Here is a 19,859-nt window from a genome sequence, read left to right as displayed (position 1 = left end):
ATCTAGGAAGCTTAAAAAAGAGTATAGGCTAGTAAAGAAGGATATTCTTAGGTAAGTAGCGTATAATAACATTATTAAGATTAAGTAAGCATTCTTAGAAGGCGAATTTCTAAGAATTAGTATTAAATACTGTCGATTTATATTTAAAGAAATAATCTATATTTATATTGGACTAGAAGAAGCGCAGTTACAGTTTATTACACGTTTAGTATATTTTTTAAGCTCTTTAACTTATAGTTAAGTACTAAGAGTTAGGTTTTTAACGCACTTAACTACCTTAGAAAGCTGGGAATTTTATATTACCGGGTTAGCCTTATATTAATTTATATATCCAGCCAAGACGTATAAGTGCTACTTTATAAGTTTTCTATAAAGAGCTCTATTTATTATACTAACTTTAACATAGCAAACTTTAAAGAGGCTGTTAAATATGCTCCTAATGTCATCCTAAACACTAACTTAGAAGATTTGGGGTTTATATTACTAGCTTATATAAAGAGGCGCCCCTAACCATAGCTTAAAGATATAAACTATATTTAAGAGCAAAGGGCTATTAATAAGGTATTCGGCTTATATAATTCTAAACATTAAAGTAGCTACAACCAATTAATAGATTTTTTAGATAATCTATTTAATTTAAAGAAGATAGTGTTCGTAAAATTCTCTAAGCCAGTAAGGATATTTTATTATTTTCTTACCTTAATTACTAATCCTTACAGCATTATTTTATCACATCTACTAAGGGAGATGGGCGGTGTTTAGAGCATTATCTTAAGCTAGTATTATTTAAGTTGTTTACGTTATAGAATAAAGGTAGCAATAGAATAGGAGGCTAAGTGTAATTTTAGAAATAGTCTTTACCTTTTTAAGTATCTATTTAAAAATTTATTATCCGTTTTCCAATTCTAATATCCGTTTAATAAGCTATATAAGATTAGAAAAGTAATAAATTAGTCCTTTTAGCCTAAAAAGCAAATTGTCTTAGCTTAAAACAGAGCGCTTATTTATTTTAAGTAAAAATAGAGGTCCTCTAGTGGATTGCTCTTAGTAGATATATTATAAACTACCCTTGCCCACCACTTTAATATATAGTATATTATATATACCAACAAACCTTAATATCTTCTATTAATTTGTCAATTTAAGCCTCTAATTATCTTAAGAAGTATATTATCTAATACCCTAGACCTACGCTATTATAACCCCAGTAAGACTCCGGACATTAATTATATATTAGACGACCCTACTCTTTAGTCTCCTTCCTTAATAGAGCTAGCAAATTTCTATATATCTATTCCATTATTCTAAAACCACTTTAATTGGCTAAGCAGTAGTTAAGTTAAGGCTTTAGAAGCTATAGTATTACAGCTAAAAGGGTAATACATTTCCTTAGTTATTTAATAGTGTTAAGGCTAAAAAAAAATTAGGTAATTAAAGCAAGTTTAAGGTAAGGTAGAAACACTCCGTAGGGATATAGAAAATCTAGCAGAGTGGGGTAATAGGGTCTTATAATGGGGAAAGTTAATAACTAAAGCACTTAAACCTTTGGTTAAGTAGAAGCCTACTATATAAAGGGAAAAGCTAAAAAGTAGTAGCTTTATAAAGGCCTAAATCTAGAAGACTGAGTTTAATAAGACAGAAATATAAACCTAATAGTGTTTAGTATAATTTACTATTACTAGTATCTACTCTCTACTTATTACCCTATATCTTACTACAGTTATAACTAAGTAACTATATAGTTCTTAGCAATCTTATAAGTGGAAAAGATTACTATTTAACTAGGTTGTAAAAATAATAAGGTATAAATTAGATAACTAGAAATTATTACTAAATATAGCTAAATACTAATTAAGGTTATAGTTATTAAATATACTAGGCTATACTGCTAACTATATAATTGCTATAGCCAAATATAAAGCCGGGCTAAGTATATAGTAAGAACTGGTATAGAAGGGAAGTAAATCTCTAAGAGGTCGAGGTGTATAGGAAATAATTGCATTAATTAGTAGGAAGAAGAGTTAGCTAATTTATAAAATTTTATATCTACTATATTATTAAGAACTATTGACCTGCTAATTAATTTATATACTAGAGTTAGACTACCTCTAGGCTAATCTTTACCTATCCTTTAATATTAAATTAAAGGACTGCTTATACTACTACACTAGTCTATAGATTTTAGACTATTACTTTTACACTCTAGAAGCAGTTAGACTATCGTAGCGTCCCTATATACTTTAGCTATAGATAATAGCGTTCTGCCTAAGGAGTCCTTTAAGTTAATATTAACACCCCCATACTTAACTAGAAGTTATACCACTGTATTATACTTATAATTAACAGCCTATAATAGTAGTATCCAACTAATACGGTCTCTTATATTAATATAAACATTTTCACATTCTAGAAGTAGTTAAACTATATTTTTATGCCCCTTTTCTACGGCTAGTAATAGCGGTATCCGGCCGTTTTCCTATTTACAGTTTATATTAACGCTTTTTAAGAGTAGCTACACTACTATCGTTTGCCCAAACCTTATGGCGCATAATAGCTTATATAAAAAGTCCTCTAGGTTAAAACTGCTAAGTCTACTTCTAATTAATAGCCGTACTACTAATTTATGTCTGTTTCTTACTGCCTATAATAAATCCGCACGCCCATAGTATTAATATTAAGTCACTACTCCAATTTTTGCGGCTTTAAGAGATTTTTAAGCAGTTATATCTTATCCTCGTTTCGCAGCCTATATTAGTGCTATACCATTCTCCCGTTTGACATTATGGCGATAAAGGTAGGGATTTAAAATACTATAGAGGCGGTTATTTATCCGGGCGAAAGCGTTAATATATCCCTTTACTTATAGGTTCTTAGCTATTAATAATAATATTTTAATTAGTAGATTAAGCAGCAACATTCTCTATAACTGTTTATTAGTATAGTAAGTAGTTATACTTAAGCGGCGAGAATACTTACTGCTAAAATGGAAATCTATATAGGAGCTTTAAAGTAGTAGTAATTATTAATAGGCAAAGAGCTTTAGAGATATAAAGCGCGAAGTGGAAATCCTATAAGCTCGCATAAATAATACAAAAATAGCGCGTATAAATCCCTTCCTTATACCTACTCCTCATATAGGGCATTAAAACGCCATATTCTTACTTAGAAAGAGGATACCCGTAGCTGCTACTTTCTAAAGAAATCTAAAGTTGCGATTTGGTTTCCTGAGCACGATCGAAATGTTAAACCGCGCATTTCATTTTTCCGATCCGGCCCACGCTAAGCTGGATTCCAGATTCCAAAATCTGGATTTTAGATTTTATAATTAGGATGTTTAGATTTGGCATTTATATATAATTTGCAACCAAACGCCAAGATTATAATGTAATAGGCCCACTTTGGAAATATAAATAGCCGTTAGTCCCTATTAAACAGTAGAGGTTAAGCTAGTACTAGTTATATCTCTTTCCGCCTAAGTATAAACGACTTACCCTAGATAAGGATTACCTATATAAGGAGTAAGAGTGTATTAAGAGTTTATCGTTATACTTTTAGGTCTCTTTTATTAAAGCCTAACGTAACTCCTTTCTTTATTACACTCATTGGCAGACAAACTAAATCTAAGCTTCTTAGGCAAATTCTCGGCAAGAAGAACAATCCATCTTTAATAAACTCCCACTATTAGGTCTACCTTTAAAGTGACTTAAAGATATAAAGAGATAACAGCCCGTTAATATATATTAACTCTAAGATTTATAATTATAGTTTATTAGATTCCGTACCTAGCCTATAGAACGGGTATAAAATAGTGAGATAGATTAAATAGTTAAAATTAGGTTATCGCTTGGCGAAAGAAATTGCAAATTCTCTTTCTACTTACGTCCTTACTCCTCTTTTAAACGTTATATATTACTTTACTTCGGACCTAAGCGGGCTTTATAGTGTGTTAAAGTATTTAGTATACTAAGCTACTAAGCCTCTACCATATGGCCTCCCTTAATTTACTCTTCCTCGTATACTTATAGTTCTTAATACTTTATCTACTATATTTAACCCATCTATTGCGGAAGCCAAGCTCTAAACTAATATGAGAATAGTTATAAAAAGTGTTAAGGAATACGAATAAGAAGACAATATTAAAAAAGACTTAGGTGCCTATTTCCATAGCATTTAAGTCCTTAAATTGAATTAGAAATAGAATCGCAGCGTTTATTCCTCTATATTATATAAACGCCTTCTTTTAGCCTCTGCAAAGGCTGTATAGGCCCGCTAATATAATAAATTTCTCTTTAATATGCGCTATATTAAAGCGCTTTCTACAATTATAATAGACAAATTTTGCTCAGATAAGTTATCTTTCTATTTTATTTAGTTATCTCATCCTTAAGGATTTACCATACAAGAATTCTAAAAGCATTTATAAGAATTAATCCGTAAAATGCCAAGCCAGGCATGGCTATAGCATTTTATAGTACCTTTAACTGCTTTTACTTTACTACTAGCGAGTTATATACCGGGATCTTATTATAAGAGTTATATAATATACTAATCGACTATTTAGCTAATTGGCGTAGATTTCCTCCTGTTGCTTGTTTTTAATACGCTTTTTATAAACGCTTATAAAAACGCGATTTATAATTATACTATCTATAAAGATGTGCAACAAAAATTTATTTTAGCTATTTAAGAGGAAATGGAAGCCTTATTTATAAAAGTGGTATCGCAGCCCGCTACGGAGAGTGCCTTACTTATATATTATTAACGACTTAAGTCCTTTTAGCCACAATTCGCACTATTTAAGAGCTATAAATCTTACTTTTACTGTCTAATAAGGATGCCTAAGAAGGTCTTTAACTGCGGCTATATGGTCTATAATATATATATTAAGACCTTTGGTTAAAAACCGAAGTCAAAGAAGTATACGTTTATTATTTCTTTTTGCTTACTTTATGGGGTACCCTAGAAAATATCTAGCTTCTAATTCATTCTACCTATGGCTGGCACTTATATTCTTTATATAGATAGAGGCGGTATTTATAGCGTTATACCTCTTACTTTCCTTAATTACATTAAGTAATAAGTTTAGTATTTTAGTTGCCCGCTTTAGGATTATTTTAACTATATCTATAGGACCTTAGTTAGTATATATTAGTTACTAGTTAAACAATTTATCTCCTAATATACTTTTAAGGCGGCCTAATTAGTATTAATATATACTTTATGCCATATAATCTCTAAGAGTCTCTCCATTAATTTGAGGAGCTTACTAGAAAGACTTTTCTATAAGATTAAAAAGAACGCCTTTTCTTAACAAGAAGATTTTAAAGACTTATTAGCGCTTTTGTTAGAGACTATTAGTATAATTTATCTGCTATTAAGAGCGCGTTTTAATAGAGTCTGGGCATTTCTCCTAAAATGTTTAATCTACTAAAGAATGATATAAAGGTTGCGGTGACAACGACGACTGCGCAACTAACTATGCCTTATCTAATATTAAACTATAATAGAGGATAAAGACCTTAGGAGTGCGGTATATAGGTTAGAGATAATTGTTTATCCAATTTTACTAATATTAACTTAAGGGTACTAACTTATTTGGGCTTAGCGACTAGAGTATAATATATTAATTAGTGAAGCGTAAGTCTCTAAAGCTTACCTTCCTAACTTAAGTTTCCTACTAACTGCGCCGGGAAAGTACTTCTTGTATATTTACGGCTCTATAGTATTTTAAGCCTAAAGTACTTAATAACCTAGGTACTTACTAAGATAGTAGCCTTAGGTGCAATAATCCTTGTTTTATTGCTTTTTAGGAATACCAATTTCTTTAGCCAGATAAGGGCTAACTAGATTTTATACTCTCTTTAGGGACTAGCACTTCTTCTACTTACGAATATAAGGTAGGAGTACAATCCCTAGTTATAGATTAATATATTTCGCGCCTAGTCTAGGCATTTATAGCTAATTTAGATAGAGAAAGAGAATAGAAAAAGTTTTATAATAGCGTGCTAATGGAAGCGCGTAGCCGATACTATTGTTTTAATATATTTTTTAATAGTTCGGAGCTAAATATTAATAATTTATCTTTACTTAAGGATCTTAAATAATTAGTATATAATTCTATTACGTCTAGTATATAAGCAACCCTAGTAAAGGATTTAATCTATACTTCTATTTTCTACCTTAAGCTTAATAACGTACCTTATTTCGTTAATGGTAACTTCTAATATTAAGGGACTATATTTTGCTGTTTAACTCTTAATTATTAAGGTAGAGAGAACCTTTATTATACCCTTATTAGGACCTCTTTCTTTTTCCTTATCTTTAGGCGGCTAGTGGCTTATATAGAGTCTATACTAAAGGGCGTCCTATTATTTAGACGGCGTGTATACTTTACTATAGAAAGTATAGATAAGGAGGTATATATATTAATTAGAGGGATTATAAGTAAGCTAAGGGTAATTAGTGGGCTTCTAAAGACACTTTAGCAGTTAGTAATAATTTATGGTTTAAATACCCCATTTAGCTGCATTAATTATTAAGTATTAAAGAGGCCTCTTTTAAGCGTTCTGTTAAAACGTAAATGGTAGAAATAGCTAGAACAGTATTAAATGGACTAATGCTTACGATAACTAGATTTATATTTGCGGAAGTAATTTAACCGTAAAGTAAAAAATATATATATTATTATATTGCTTAATGTAGAATTCCATTTAAACTTTTGGTAACCCTAACCATTCCTACCTCTTATTTCTTTAATAAATTTGCCTAAATACTTAAGTTTTAGGTTCCTAAAAATAAGTTTGCAGAAAATATAGCTAGGGCAATTATTATAGTTTAATTAAAGGATCTATTATATCCCTTAAAACTAAAGGTTAATTTTTCTAAAGAACAAATTCGTATTAGCGTAAATCAAAATCTAGATTCTAAAGTCGTTTTTCTAGAAAACAAATTCGGAATCTAGTTTAGTGTATACTAGATTAGAAAAATTAAAATCTAAACTCTATAGAACTACACCTTAAATATAGAAGAATTAACATACTATTAGAGGCAGTGCTTATGATTCTATATAAATGCTTTAACGTTAACCTTTTTATATAACTATAGCCCTCTCGAACTTTCTTTATTTTCTACCTTTAAGATTTTTTACTATATCTACCTTTACTTACACCCCTCCTTATAGGGTTAATTAAGTTAAATTAACCCTCTTACTAGGTTAATAGCCCGGTAATAATCGCTTCTATAGCTATAGTAGCCCTTTATTTAGTTAACCTTCCTCTAAAACTCCTCTTTATAGTTATAAATTATTTTAATCTAGTAAGTCTAAGCTTACTTAGTTAGTTGGTAAATTATCTATATATAGCTCTAATAAGTAAGCTTTATTTTATTGCTCTTATATATACCTATAAGCTCTTTAGCTATCTAATAACTAGACTTAGTAACATTATACTTTACTACGGAGAAAGAAAAAGGGGGTTAGTTTTAGAATAGGCCGCTATTTACAACCGCGTATTTACTTTTAAATCCTTACTAAAAAAAAAAAAAGGTTAATATCTACCTAAGAGATCCTTATAGAAATATATTATTACACCTCCTAGTAGGGTAAGAAAAAACCGTTTTAATAAAGCTACTGCTTAAGGCAGGAGCAGATATCTTAGAGCGCAATATTTCTAGCTTTACGCTATTATATTTTACTACCGGATAGGGATTTATAGACGCTGTTTAGCTTCTTATTAACAAGGGCGCGGATATCTCCGCTAATTAGATCAGGGATCTAGGGAGGGACTTTTAGGATATAAGCCTATTTAATTAAGGCGCTAATACACTACTATACTATACGGCCAATAATGGACATATGGATATGCTTCAGCTACTTATTAAGGCAGGTGCTAATATTAACGCACTAAGCTAGTATAGGCGCACAGCGGCAAGTAGCGTAAGCGTTGTCTTAGGTATAGCTAATATTCTTAAATTCCTTATAGAGCTTAGGGCTCGTACTCCTCCTATAGTAAGGGTTTTGGCTTATATACGCCGTTTAAAGAAGAATTAAATTAATTAAGTAGTGTTACCGTAACTTAAAATAAATCTTCGGTCCGTAATATTTAAAGGCTATTTTTATATATGGCGTAAATATATATTAGGCGGAGCTTAAAAGGCTATCTAGAATAGTTTCGCTAATATATAGTTTTCACATAAGTAATTAACTAAAAGGCAGCGTTAGCTAATAGTTAGGATGTGGAAGAAAATCTTAGTATAGTCCTTAGCGTAGTAGCTGTTTTACTAAAATAGGAGGGCGAATCCGTTGGTTAGGTAATATAAAGTTATATTTATTTCGGTTTTTTTAAGAATAAGGTATATCTAATAAGAGTTACCCTACGCTCTTTCCGTGGAATTTACTATTAGAAGGAATCTTAACTATTTATTAGTGGAATATACTTAAAGAGATACGTAGGCAAGTCTATAAAGGCATTTCTTAATAGTTCTATTAAAGTATCCTATATAGACACAAAAACATTTAATAGTGCGATCCCGTAACTAAAAACACTTTAACTAAAGTATAAGAGTAATAAAATGCTCGTAGACTATTACTAATATTACTTAAAGCTAACTGTTATTATATTAGTAAAGTATAAAAGGTTTACGCGTATTACCTACTTACCGTTAACGTCCTTAAAAGACTTAACCTTAACCCTTATACTTAGGAAGATAGAAGCGCTTATCTTTATCCTTAAATATAAGGTCTAGGCAGTCCTCCTTATTTAGGGGCATTAGAGGACTATCTTTTAGATTATCGTCATAAGCAGGTAGGTGTCCCCTATTTAATAGCTAATAGTTATAAGTGTTATAGCCCTTATAAAGCTAGTAACGGAAGTTACGGGCTAGCTCTCGCGCTTAACTAAGAAGGTTACGTCTTAGACGGTCCTATAGAAAATAGATTATCTCTAAAGAAGTGCTTTATCCTATATAATAGAAAGGTTCTAAAGAATATCCGCGGATATAGACAATAATGCATATATTCTTTTAGTTTTTTAAGCTGTAAAATAATAAATATATAAATAAGAAGAGTAATAGTAATAGCTTTAATAAGGAGTTTAAAGAGCATAGCAAATTATTTAGTGGAAGAAATTACTTAGATATTATCCTATTCTGTTTTATATATTATTATAGGTATCTAGCTTAATAGGGGCCTTTCTTTCACTCGCTCCCCTAGCTAGCGCTATTAAAGTTAAGGTTATATCTCCAAAATTAGTTTTCTATTTCCTAATTCATAATTCTGCGATTTATAAATCTAGATCCTATTTCCTAAATTACAGTTTTAGGATTTAGAATTCGCGAAACTAGAAGAGGGATTAAAAAAACAGTTTCTCTATCCTACTTACTAAAAGGCTACTTAACTTTTAAATTAATATAAGAGCCCTTTACGGGGGTAGACTAGCTAATACGGAGATGCTAATATATAATAACGTCTCTATAGGGGAGGGGATATTATTTATACCTTATAAAGGCTAATTATAATTATAATTATAACTATACTATAGTTAAAACAAGACACATTATTGTAATAAGGCGGTTAGGTTATCTACTTTCCTAAGTTTATTTAGCCTAGGCGACTTGCCCTACCCTATTTTATATACATTTTACTAAATATTACTGCCTACGCCTTAGCCGCTAGCTATAAGCCCCTAGCCAAATCTTAGCAAAACTTTACTTATATAGTGGAAGAGTATAAAATAATAAAATGTTATTCTATCTACTTTGCTAGCACCTTTAGATTCTTTTATACTTGCTAGAGAATCTCTTTTATCTAGGAATAAAGCCCCCTATCTTCCTTTTCCTACCTCCCGTCTATTAGGAAAACTACCTTTTACAGCTTATTAACCTATAGAACTAGTGGCTAGTAGTAAGGTATAAATGCCTTAGCTATACGATTAAGAAAATGCCCTTCCCTATTTACTAGCCCTAATTTTAACTTAGCTAACTTAGTGGTATTCTTATAGTTTTAACGCTTAAACTTAGTTAGACCGATATCTTTACCTAGCCCATTATAGTGTATATATATCTAGAAAAGCACCTAGAAGAACAACTTTAGATTATGCCTAAAGGAGTGTTTCTTACCTAGAAGCACTCCTATAGCCATAAATGCTCTTATACTAGTCTTACCCTATACTCCTAAAGGTCCTTCTCGCTTCTCTTTAATCACGAGATTAAAGTTAATTAAAAATGCCGGCTAAAAAGGATTATTGTCTTCCTTGTTTATTATAAGGTTACCTATTAAAATATTATATTAAATAATGCTAGCCTACGTATATAAAGACTTATATCCTTTAATACCACCCTTTAGTATAGTAAGCATTATAGCCTAAGAGCTTACCTTATAAAGAGGTTTCCTATAATTACTAGTAATAACGCGCCAATATACGCGATTTTGTATAATAGAGCGCTTAGTTAGAGAGGTTAAACACAGGCGCTTACCGGGCGGTAATGGGGCGCTATAGCTAGAAAACCTCTTTCTACTAGAACTACGGCCTTTCCTTATACTAATTTGCGCTACGGCCGATCTTAGAGGCATTATTAAGCCTTCTAGCTTATAGTTTGTTACTCTTTTAATATCTAGCCCCTTATAGATATTAAAGATATTATTATCTTATCCACCTATATAAATAGTTTTATAGTAATAGTACCTAGCTACGTTAACCACTTCTTTCTCCATTACCTTAAGCAGCAGTTTACCCTTTTCCTCGCGCTCTAGGTACTGCTACAAGTCTTTAATAATAAGGGGTATCTTAGGTGTTCCTTTACGGTGTACTTTCTAGTAAGTAGTCGCTTAACCAGTGATACAGCGTATACACTTTATAAGTTTATTAAGGATAAGACGCTTAGTCTAACCGTTGCGCACAACCTTAATATATTGTTTGCTATCTAATATTAGAATAGTAAGATTAAACCCAAGCTACTTCTTATTTATTTAGAGAAATCCTAATATTGCTAAGGTAAATTATAGTCCGTCTTTATTAATATTAAATAATAATAATGTGATGCCTTCTACCTGGTTATACTCCTATAACCGCATAATAGATCTATAGAGGGTAAAGCCTAGGACAAAGTAACGAGTGTCCTAAGCGGCGAAGACTTCTCTTATATATTTCCCTAAATTAAACTATATCTACGAGGGTATATTAATATTTAAATTACTCTTTAGCTCTTTTAGTATAAGTATATATAACTAATAGCATTAAGAGCTTTTACTAGCTATTAGATTATCTATAAAACTAATATCTAGCTTTTGCTTTGCCGTAGACCCTTATAAGGGCTGCTTAGTATATATAATGAGCTTTTATTATATTTTTAGGGCGGACCTATACTCCTCTATAAAGCCTAAAAATAATCTAATTAGGTTATTAAACCACTTTAGGATATTATCTTGCTCTGCGCTTTTAGGCTAGTTATACTAGCCGCCCTTAGCGTATAGCGGATTATCCCCTTCCTTACATTTCTTAAAAACGGCGGCGCTTACCGCCCTAAGGCCTTCTACTCCCCTAAAGAATACTTTATATAAGTTAGGAATCCCAACATAAAGAGGGCCTAGCTCCTCCTTTAGAATATCATCTATATATTTCCTGTATTTAGATAAGTTAGCGAAGCTGCTTATATTACGTTAATATAGGGTTTAAATATAGAATAGTAGCGGTTAGGGGGGAGGTATAGACTCTGTTGCGGTAGCGATAGTATTACTCTATACGTCCTTATCTAATTCGCGATTAAGAACTGTTTTTAGGAAAGAAGTAAACCGTTTAATATTAAAGTTGTTAGAATTAACTAAGGAGCTAAGTTAGAGAAGGTCGCTACGAAGAGTGCTACGGCTAGCGCTAGATAGCAGTAATTAAGCAGTGGGAAGGTTTTATAATGCCAAAATAAGGTCGACTATAAGATTTTTAAGCCCTATATATGTTAGAGGGGACTTATTAGATAAATTAACAAATACCTTTATCGCCTATTTAATATAATAAGTCTAGAGAGCTAGGGATGCCTAAATTCTAACAAGTTAAGTTAAATAAATTGCGAAAGTTATTTAGTCCTTCCCTAATAGGCTTTATTTTAATTATCTCTAATTTAAAGAGATTTACTATTATAAGCAAACGCGCTAAAAGCTACGTTAGGAGGGCCGCATGGCAGGCAGGTAGGTAGGCAAGAAGGGGAGATTAAAGAGGCTAGTATATAAGGACGGTATAATAGTAGATAAGTATAGGGAGGCTAAGAATATATTAAGGGCGTCTTATAATAAGGAAATGACTAGGGAGAAAAGTATAAGGAAGAAAGTAAAGTAGGAGCGAATATAGAAGATTAAAGATTGGGCGCGGAAAAGTTAAGCTAACCTAACGTGGCTTAGACTAAGGCTTTGTAGGGCTTAGTTAAATACTAAGCTATAATAACTAGTTTTAGTTTATTCCGTAACGCGTAAGGCTCTAATATAGTAGGGCTCTTAAGAGTAGGTTAACTGGGGTTGGTTATATAAGCGCCTATATATAATTACGTGGCTGGTCCTAAAACAAGCTAAACCTAATATGCTAGATATAGACAGTTAACCTCTTTTTATAGCGGTTAATTAACCTATTTCCTAAAATTAGGATCTAGTTTCTTAAAACCGGATCTAGTTTTTAGGATCGCGCCCTTTTTATAATAGTTAATTAGCTATCTCCTAGGGCTAGGGTTAGGGCTTAGCTTTAGGGTCGGGTTACAATTTAAGCTAGGGTAAAAATAGCCCTATACTTACCCCTCCTAAGACTATTAAGCCGCTTGGCTTAACACTATCCCTTACACCGTTGTTAGCTATATAGATATAGCCTATACGCGATCTTAAGAATATTAAAACCTTAACTACTAAAGTGTTGCGGTAGAATTACTAACCGCCCGTAAATAAGTAGGTTTACCTTTTTAGCTATATTTAGTGTATTTAGCCTAGCAAGCGTTCCTAATAGTTAATAGGCCTATTTCCCAAAAATAGAATTGGGATATAGTCTTTAGAATTAGAATATAGTCTTTAGAATTAGAATATAGTCTTTAGAATTGGACCCAGTTCTTAGAATAAGATTTAGTTCTTAAAGTTATAACTTAGGCCAGTATTAAGGGATATATCCTATATTTATTCTTAATATTCCTACCTTATTAATATGAAATTCAGAGTTAACCTACACCCTAGTTATCCTATAAAAACACTAAAGAGCTACTAAGCTATTAATTATTTATTATAGTTATGTGTCTAAAGTAAAGATTACTATTAAGGTTAAAGTAAGCTATAAATAAGAACTTTTGAAAGTAAAAGGGGACCTTCTTAGAAAAGGCCGATAGATTAAAGCGACACTTTAACATAGATTGCTATATTCTTATATAGCGCAATAGTCAATTTTATATTTATACGTTTATAAATTAACCTATATAGCCTCTAAACCTATAAGACCTAGTAGGCCCTCTTCTTGCTATTATTATACGGAATATACTAACTGTTTTAAAGGAAAGGTTCTATCTTATTCTAGTTAAGAAGACTCTAGCACATTTTAACTAGGTTAAAGAGGATAGGTTAATAAAGGTTAATTCTAAGATATCCGTAAAGCGACAACCTTAAGGACTAAGCGAGTTATAGGGTAGCTAACTTATTACTACTAAGCATATAAAGGTAGAGGACTTATTAAGCTTGCTTGCTATAAGCAAGTCTCTAACTTTAATCTAATATATAAGAACTTATTTATTTATATGCGGATAATAATAAGAGATTTTTAATATAAAAGTAACTATATAGAAACACAATATTAAGCTAAGGAAATCCTAATTAACGCCTTAATCCTTAATAAATGCTAAAAGAGATAAACGTAATTGCAAAAATCTTTATAAGAAATTTCTTATTCCTTAAAGCAGAAAGTATAGTTAAGGTCAAAGTAAGCCATAAATAAGAATTTTTGAAAGCATTTGGTAACCTTAAAAGTCTGTCCCACCTTATACACAGTCCCACCTTATATACGGTACTAAAATTATACAAAATACGTCTTTTTAAAATGCTTATATCTTAATAACTATAATAGCTATTTATATAAAATTTTAAATATAGTTTATTAAATAGTAAGAAAAGCTTTTTATAAAATAATTTTTTTAAAATTAGACTTTATACAATATATTTTATTTTTTAACCTATATAAAAGTAATTTCCTTTTATATTTTACTATAAATTATATTATTTTTATATTTTTATTTTATAAAAAGCTTTTCTTATTATTTAATAAGCTATATTTACAATTTTGTATAAATAGCTATTATAGTTATTAAGATATAAGTATTTTAAAAAGATATATTTTAGTACTGTGTATAAAGTGGGACCGTGTATAAGATAGGACAGACTTCTAAGGCCTTATTTAGTGACTTTTTTTCTACCTATAAGATTCCACCGTTTTGACCACTAAAATTCAACCTATTTAAATCTTTGACGCTAAATAGCTCTAATTGTAAGCGCCACGAGTTAATGCCTTATAGGGGTGTAGAATAAACTAGTAGATATCTATCATTTAGTAGAATCGTTAATTGCAATCACGTGCTTAATATACACGATTAAAGACTTTATAAATCGGGCAGGATAGTATATAGATGGCTAGATTAACATCAAAACGGCTAGGTAGGTATTAAAAAGTACCTAAAGAGGTACTTTTTAATTTTCACCTGTTTAATAACCATTTTATAGCTAAGACTTAGAAATCGCGGACTCTATACTACTTTGGGCCGCAGAATCGCGGTAGACGCGATAAAGTTAAAACGGCCGTTTTAAGCCTTAATTTTAGCTGCTAAGCTATTTAAATAGGTTAATCTACTAAACGGAAGGCTTAAACCTGTTTAATTTTTAACCTATTTAATTTATTTAACCTGTTTATTCTATTTTAAATTTTTAATAGTTAAAACGGTAAAATCTTATAGGTAGAAAAAAGTTACTAAATAAGGCCTAAATAAAGCCGATAGATTATGGCGGCATTACTAGGCGGATATGTATGTTATAGCGCGGCGTAATAGTTAATGTTATTTAGTTATTTATATATTTATAGATTAGCCTTTATAGCCTCTAGACCTAAAAACCCTCGTTTTCTTCTATTATTCTACAAACTAACTTCTATTTTAAGGACAAATTCTATCCTTTACTAGTAAAGAAGACGCTAGTAAAGAGCGACTAGACTTAAACACATAATAAGGGAACGTGGTTTTACTCGCTTTAGATATTAAGCTTAGTTAAATCTGCTAACTTATTGCTAATTAAGCATTTAAATATAGTAAATACTTGCTATAAAGGGTAGGGCTAGTTCTAGCTTAAATCTAATATATAAATTTCCTTTAATAAGCAAACAATATAATAACTAAAGAGCGTACTATTTAAGCTAATAAATTTCCTTCTTAATTCTGTAGACTTCTCTATCCTTAGACTAAGCGTGCCCTTTTCCTCTTAAATGCCGTGATCTTATTTCCAGCCTTTATAACCCATTTACCTTTATAATCTAAAGTTTCATTACTACCTCTTTTAAGAGTGTGGATTTCGTTTTAAAACCGCCTAATAGTATCTTCTATTTCTTCCCAGTTACTTCTTAGGCTGTTAATCCAATTATTAACCTTCCCTAGATAACCTATAATATAGCAGTCGCTTTTTTTAAGGCTGCTAACTTTCCCTTTAAGTTGGCTAAGCTTATAGCTAAGTTAATTAACTAAGCTACCTAGTCTCTTTATCGCCCCTAATAGAGTAAGCTAGGGTTAATAAGCTTTATTGGAAGGAGTTACTAAGCGGGCCATATTAAGACGACTTCTTTATCTCGTTAATATGGGGTAAATATTTCCTTATAGTTCCTTCTGTATCGGCCTTATTATTCTCTAAATCACTCTTACGTTTTAGTGCTAACTGGATATTTTACTTATATTAGTAAGCTAGCAAATGGATAAAACTATGGGGAAGTAACTATTATATACCTACCCTACTATATTAACGGCCTTATTGGAGCCCTTAGGATTGGAAATAAGCGGTATATTCTAGCTCTGTTAGCGGTATCCCATAAAGGATTTAATGTTTAGAGCGCACCTTAATCTAATATAATGTGGTATCCTCTATTATGGCTTCTAAGTTGCTTATTATTAAAGAGATAAGGCAGCTAATAGTTTAAGTATCTTTACGAGAAAGTAAGGAGGGATTTCCTTAAAGGATACTATGCTTAATATAGGTCTAGTTAAAAGATATAGAGGCCTTTTATATCCTGCTCCTCTCTATTACTTAGCTAATGGGAAAGCTAATAGTAGGATCCGCTTTAACTATGCCTTAAAAGTTAAGCTAATTTACTAACTTAGGGATACTAGTATAGTATTACGAATGCACTATAATACAGCTATAATAAGAGCATAATCCTTCCCTATCTATACCCTACTTACTATGCCTTTATAGGAGGATTATATTAAACAATAAGGGCTAGTATTAACTCCTTTCTTCTAATTATTCTAAGACGGCGATATAGAGGTAGCTAGTTAAGTGTTGCTTTATATAGCAATGCCTATCTAGTTATATAGCTTTACTTAAGCCCTATTACGCGCCTTAATATAACTTCCTGTCGCCTTAATAAATCAATAGCTGACGAGCCTGGCCTAAGGTTAAGATAAGGTAAATAGGTAACTTAGCTTTTAGATAGCCCCAATAGTATAGGGTTCGGAGGCGTTTATATAAAGTTATAAACTAGAACCGGAAGCTAATAATAACCTCCTAATAACGCCTTACCTAGTAGGAGTAGCATTATATAGTCTACTTCTAACGCCTACCCTTTACGGAGTAGAATACTGCTTAAGTAGTAGACTTATCTTAGCCAGTTAATCTCGTATATTTACTCCCTATCTATAGTAAAGGAGCTGTTGGTGCGTTATAAGATGGTTTAATTAACATTCTAGCTAAGCCCTTTATAAGCGCTCCGCCTTATATAGGCGGTATAATAACTCCTGTTAATCTGCCTTATGTTAAGGGAGGACTTATATTTAAAACAGTGGGCAGCTAGTACTCTTCGCACTTCTTTAGGTTAAGCTTGCTTCTCTTCCTTTCTCTATTTACCTTTTCTCTCGTCTCTACCTACGCCTATAGCGTTTGGTAGTCAGAGCCCGAGTGGATCTCGTTGACCCCCCCTACGGCTTCTCGTACGTTGCTGAATATTAGGTCTAGCGTTGCTCCTCCCCTTGTGGGGACTTCTAGGTCGTTAACTAGTTATATGCCCTCCGCCCACTAGTCCAGCGTTGGTCCGTAATAGCTTCCCCCGTTTTGGTTCTACGTAAACGCCCTATTAAAGTCTCCCATTACAATCTTATTTTTCTTTCCCTATATTTTAACAATTGCCCTAACTGTCTCGCTCTCTGTCTTTTCTTTTAGTGGTAAGTATATATTGTATACGTCTATCCCTTCCACCAATACTCCTGTTACGCATCTCGACCTCTTTAGTAGTGCTTTTGTTCTTAACCCGTTCTTTACATATATAAGCAAGCATGGTTTTTCTACTATCTAGTTTTCTAATAGGCTGAATAACGTGTATCCCTCCGGTAAGATTATAGACTTACTCTTCTTATAGAGAATGGTCGGTTCCTACACCAGGATAACATCCGCATTTCTTTTCGCCGCCTATACTAGTAGCGCTATATAGCACGCTCTAGATTCCGCGACATTGTTATAGATAATATTTAGACCTATACTAGCTAGGCTCTTTCTTTTCCTTTACCTACCTTCGCCTGCGTTTCGGTCGTTTCCTTACTCTTATTCTTATTAGCCTCTTTAATTTCTCTAGCCTTCCTCTTAATTTCCTCCCTCGTTTATTTCCTTTTGGCGTTTACTACCCACTTATTAGGGTAGCACCACTGTCCTCCTTGTTTTTTAGGTCTTAGCGGATACCTTAGATCCGCGCTCTCGTATCCTTTATAACACACTCCGTATTTTGTCTATTCCTCGCACCTACCGTATAAGGCTCTTCCGCAATTTTTATACTTTGCTTCCCTTTTATAAAGCCCTATATAGAATATATAGCAGTTCCTACACTATCTAGGCGTGGTTTTCTCAGCCACCCTTAGGGCCCCTATTTTGTTCCTAAATAGCGCTATATAGTTCCCGATTCTTTAATCTTCCTTAGTAAACACTATTACGTTATACTTCTCCGGGTTATTCGCTAATAGGATTACCAGAATCTTCTTAGCCTTTCTATCCCATTGTTTCTTTAGGTCTCTCCTAATATCTACCTCACTAACTGTTACCGTGTTCCCCTCGATCCGGCGTATCCTTATAATGCCTTAGAAGATAAACTTCTCCTATCTTTTATTAGTTTCCATCTTTTCCGCTCCAACACGTGTCGCTATCTCTTTTTTTTTTAGCTATGATTGTGTCTACGTTATGCTTGCTTCTTATAACTATCGCTACTACCTTTTTGGTCTGCGTTACCCGGGCCAGTCCTTTTCCTTTCTCCGGCGTTAGGCACTTCCTAATGGCGAGTTCCATTGCTATCTCGTCTGGTTATTCCCCGCTAAACCTTAGAAAGACCCTAAGGTCTTATTTATAGCTGCTCTTTACTATTATAGTTTTGGCCGCCTTGTTTACTTCCTCCTATATCTTTAGTTAGAAGCCTTTTTTTAAAACCGTAGTCCACAGCGTTGTTATCGTTTTATTATTTCCAGTATTTGTTTTATTTTCCTTAGCAGGGGCCTTTTTTCCCGTCTCTGCTGTCTTTTTTTTTATAGCTTATTTCTTTCGGTCTATACTTCTACTCTCTATACCTAATTAATTGCGTTAGTAACTAATCCGTATACCTGCTTTATGGTTTCACCCAGTCTTAGCTATATAAGCCTTTCCATATTCTCGAAATCTTTCGCCAATTGTTTAGCGTATGTTTTTAATATCGCCTCGTTTCTTATCCTTATGCGGTCTTTTTTCTCTTATATAGCTAAAAGTGACTTTAGGAGGTTAGATATTTATTTAGGTTTTTCGGTGTAATGCTAGCGATTTTAGGGTCCTATCCCCTAATCTCTATTATTTAGAGTGCTTTCTAAGTTCTGGCTCTTAGGAGCAACCGCTTCCTCTCTTATAGTCTCCGTAGCTTATATTATAATATCTTCTACGTCCTTCGTGCTCCTCCCCTTGTGCTATTCCTCTATTCCCACCTTAGGGTATAGGGATTATTCTACAATATCTTTGTTAAAAAACAGCCTAAACACTGGCTCTACTTGCACTAATTGTGACCTTAAAGGGGTTGGTCTGGGGGGTTCGTCCTTTAGAATTCTTTATTCGGGCATTTTTAGTCGGCTTGCCTCTGCCACCTTATTGGCCTAGGTTCTATAGAAACTACACCCTCCTCTATATAAAAAGCTGTCGCACTTATTTATAAAGACGTAGTTCTTTCCTCCTATTTCTATGCAATATCTATATCTATTTTTTAACTTTCTAAAGAAAGTTTGGTTCCCGTTATATCCAGCACCTCCTAGGTAGCCCCACTCGCACTTATACAGCCACCCTATTATATCCTCTATAATTCTTATCTTTTTTTCTTTTAAGTATTCTTTTATTTACGTGGGAACTTCTCTAAGTATATATAAGGGGGCTTTAAGTCGTTATAAAGTTCATAGGAGTTTTTATATAGGAACTTTTTTAATATTTCTAGATCTGGGACTTATATATTTCTTTTTTTTCTAGTTCTAGTATTTTCCTAATATTTACTTCTTACTAATTGTGTACTAGGCGTAAATAGGTGCTAGGCCAAACTATATAGCCTTTAACTAATTACCTAGCTTATACGGCTAGGGCTATAATGTTAATTGCGCACTAGTATAAATAAGTATTC

The 19,859-nt window shown here is 32.4% G+C and overlaps 1 protein-coding gene across 1 annotated transcript; it reads left to right on the top strand.

Moving 5' to 3' along the window:
- Positions 1-6,266: 6,266 nt before the first annotated feature.
- On the top strand, positions 6,267-6,485 carry K441DRAFT_583091 (uncharacterized protein; the record flags this gene model as incomplete). Its single annotated transcript, XM_067644486.1, has 1 exon — positions 6,267-6,485. A coding segment is annotated over one exon (219 nt), but the record flags the coding sequence as incomplete, so codon positions are not given.
- Between the last annotated feature and the right edge of the window lie 13,374 nt (positions 6,486-19,859).

Source organism: Cenococcum geophilum (genome assembly GCF_001692895.1).
Source record: "Cenococcum geophilum 1.58 unplaced genomic scaffold K441scaffold_54, whole genome shotgun sequence".
NCBI lineage: Eukaryota > Fungi > Ascomycota > Dothideomycetes > Gloniales > Gloniaceae > Cenococcum > Cenococcum geophilum.
Note: the sequence above shows the minus strand (reverse complement) of the source record. Positions and strands in the feature narration are given on the sequence as shown.